The sequence below is a fragment of the Propithecus coquereli genome, unplaced genomic scaffold, assembly GCF_000956105.1.
Source record: "Propithecus coquereli isolate 6110/MARCELLA unplaced genomic scaffold, Pcoq_1.0 Scaffold788, whole genome shotgun sequence".
In the NCBI taxonomy this organism is placed as follows: Eukaryota; Metazoa; Chordata; class Mammalia; order Primates; family Indriidae; genus Propithecus; species Propithecus coquereli.
The window spans coordinates 120804-123885 of record NW_012154040.1 but is presented as its reverse complement, the minus strand read 5'-3'; the positions used below and the strand labels follow the sequence as shown (position 1 = coordinate 123885).

At 34.0% G+C, this 3082-nt stretch overlaps 1 protein-coding gene across 1 annotated transcript in view; it reads left to right on the top strand.

Moving 5' to 3' along the window:
* Positions 1-633: 633 nt before the first annotated feature.
* The window catches only part of LOC105825178 (olfactory receptor 8U8-like), a 9031-nt gene continuing 6582 nt past the window's right edge, over positions 634-3082 (top strand). The window contains exon 1 of the mRNA XM_012662880.1: positions 634-652. Within this exon, the coding sequence (XP_012518334.1) occupies positions 634-652 (19 nt within the window). The remainder of the gene's footprint in view (positions 653-3082) is intronic.

Sequence of the window (3082 nt, the reverse complement as noted above, 5' to 3'; positions counted from 1 at the left end):
AGCCTATGAGTAAACATTGCTCATGGATTTAATACTTTTCTTTTTTCCATGAATCAGTCAAAATTGCAAAGCACATGATATCTATTTCAACAAAATGACTGCAGGCTACAGAAAATTTACATATTAAAGTCTTTTAGAGATATTGATTGAGTACTTAATTTGTGCAAGACAGTGTTTTAGGTCCCAAAGATACATTGACTAATAAAACGAAGTTTCTTCCCATGTGGAGTTTCTTTTCTACTGGGAAAATGTATAATAAGCAATATATAATAAAGTATCAGGAAATAAGCAGGGATTATGCAAATATAAATGAGTGTTCCAAACAGAGTCAATAGCAGGTACAAAACCCTTGAAACGAGAACCTGTGACCATGTTTCAGAAACTGCTGTGGTGCCAACATAGCTAAAATGTAGTGACCCTGGAAGAGAAGTATAGGGGATAGATTAACACTTCAGTGAAAAACAAGGTCCTTTGAAAGGTAAAACAAAGAACCGTCATACTAGAATCTTGATCCACTACTAACCAGCTTAATGAACCTAGGCAAGTCATTCAAAGTCAGTCTGTTTCCCATGGCCACCAAGTGTCCTTATTAGGGTGAAGTAATTCTACCATAATCCAACACACTGGTCGGCAATGTTGATTCCTTCACCATGTAAGAGGAGTATGGAATCCATAAAACACTCTCATAATCCTTTCTATCAATGGGAATGTCTACCCATTGGACAGATAGTGAGAACAGATAAAACTACTAGAAGAAACTGTTATCTAAGAAATTATCTCTATCAATTGATAAATTATCCAAAGAGATTTCTTCTAAACTTTCCAACTTAGGAAGAAGAAACGTGAGGCATCCCAGACAAGAAATTTTATTTCATCAGTTAAATTAACATTGTGGCAAATCCTTTAGTTGATACTGGGCACTGTTTCTTTTATTTTATCACACAATTTTTGACGAATTGCAGCTGCAGCAGTTGTTTCTGTAGACAAGGAGGACCCATAGTCCTTCAGTATCTTTTTCATTTCTCTGAATTTTAGAAAAGCTACTTAGGTAAGAGAACTCATAGATACACTAAAGGTAAGAAAGAATGGAATTAAATAGTGTCTTTTAGCATATATCCATTCATCAATCAATGTTAAACATTGATATATTAATCTAGTCTAACTTTACATGATAAAAATTATTGTACTACATTAATTATGTCTGAGCAGCCAAGTTCTGTTCACTTGGCATGATTTTATTACATGCTTATTCAAGGACACTACGTCTATTAATTTTTTTGTAATGAGCTATAAGAGTGAAGAAGTGAATGTTGCAGGATGGACTGAACCATGAGTTACCTATGGACACACTTGTTACAGCTCTGAATAAGCAATATGGGATCTTATATTAAATAGGACCATCTGGTGAAATATATGCAAGATTCATATCAATAAATCTTTAACCTGCCTTGGGATCCCAGTGGAGCATGGAATGTAATTCTTCTGATAATTGTATTTGCATCACGCTCTGAGATAAATTCCTTTGGCACACAGACACTGACAAAATCATGGAGTCAGCAGCAATCTACACCCAGCTTGAAAAAAAATAGAAGCATACTCTACCTGGGTAGATTAAAAGAGTATAATTCAAAATAGTGGATTTTAACTTATTGATGGGTAATAAAATCACTATAGTAGCTCAAGATAAGAATTTTAAAACTAAGTACAATACAATGATTAGAATGGAAAAGTGTGGAGTATATTTTGTCAAATAAACAGTGTTGTCCCTAATTTTATGTTAGTTTTGTATGTATGTATTCATTGTGCATAGAAGGAAGTAAAACTCAGTGGAAATTAAGCGGGGCACGGAGTCCGGAGGAAGGGGATGGGCACAAACCTAACAGGTACAATGAACACTACCTGGGTGACAGGCACATTTATAACCCTGACTCAAGCATTACAAAAGCGATCCTTGTAAACAAATCATTTTGTACCCCTGTAATACTTTTAAATAAGAAAAAATAAATAAATAAAGTCTCTTTGGCTATCACAAGTAAAATAAAAAATATTAAGCGATGATATTGTGAAAAGTTGCATACCTTTTAACTGATGCATGCTCTCCTTTGAATTTGAAGTAAAGTGGTTTATATGCACATGTTCCAACGTTTTGTGTTTTAAAGGTGGAGTAAAACAATTGACAGAAAAATAGACCAGCAAAAATAAAGGAGAGTTGGATAAAGCTTTCATTATTTCCATTCTAATTAACTGCCTATTCTTTCATTGGTCTATCTATAAATTCTATGTGCTGTCTAGAAATTAATAGATCTCACATATATTGAATGAGGGAATCATTGAATTGCAATATGCTTCTAAGAAAGGAGCAGCTCAATATAATCAAGGAAATAAATGTTAAGAACAGAAGGTGAAGAGTCCTGGTTACAGATGAGAGTGGGAGGTTTATCTAGGAGCTGCTTATAGGTAAATTGTTTATCTACTCATGTCAGTGAGAATGGTGTGGTGTGTGGGGGACTAGTGTGTAGTTTTTGAAACTGTGCTTGTAGATCAATGTGTTCAATTTTTAGGATCTGACCAGAATTATTTGGATTAAATAGTACAGTATAGATTTCAGTAGGATGTAAAAGAACATATAAGTATGTGCCAGGCAATGACAGTAGTATTTTGGATGTATTTATTAGCTCCATGCCATCTTGTAACAACTATTTATTTCTGTTGTTTGTGGTCAAAACGGTTTGAGTCTGAAAGATAGTGTTCTAGAGAAGGGTCTCGGTCTGAACAGCCAAATAAACAAAAATTCTATTTTTAGTTTACCTCACTTCGTCTCTTTCCTTTTTCCTTTCTTTCATTTTTTGGTGGGAGGGACCTAAAAACTGACTCATTTTTTAACATGCAAATTAGAGTTTGGGAATTTATGGATTCCTAGGTCCTTATTTCCTTCAATTTCCATGTTGCCATAATTAGATATTAAAATTCTATCTGTATTAGGGTTTACAGCCAAATAAACAAAAATTCTATTTTTAGTTTACCTCACGTTGTCTCTTTCCTTTTTCCTTTCTTTCATTTTTTGGTGGGAGGGACCTAAAAA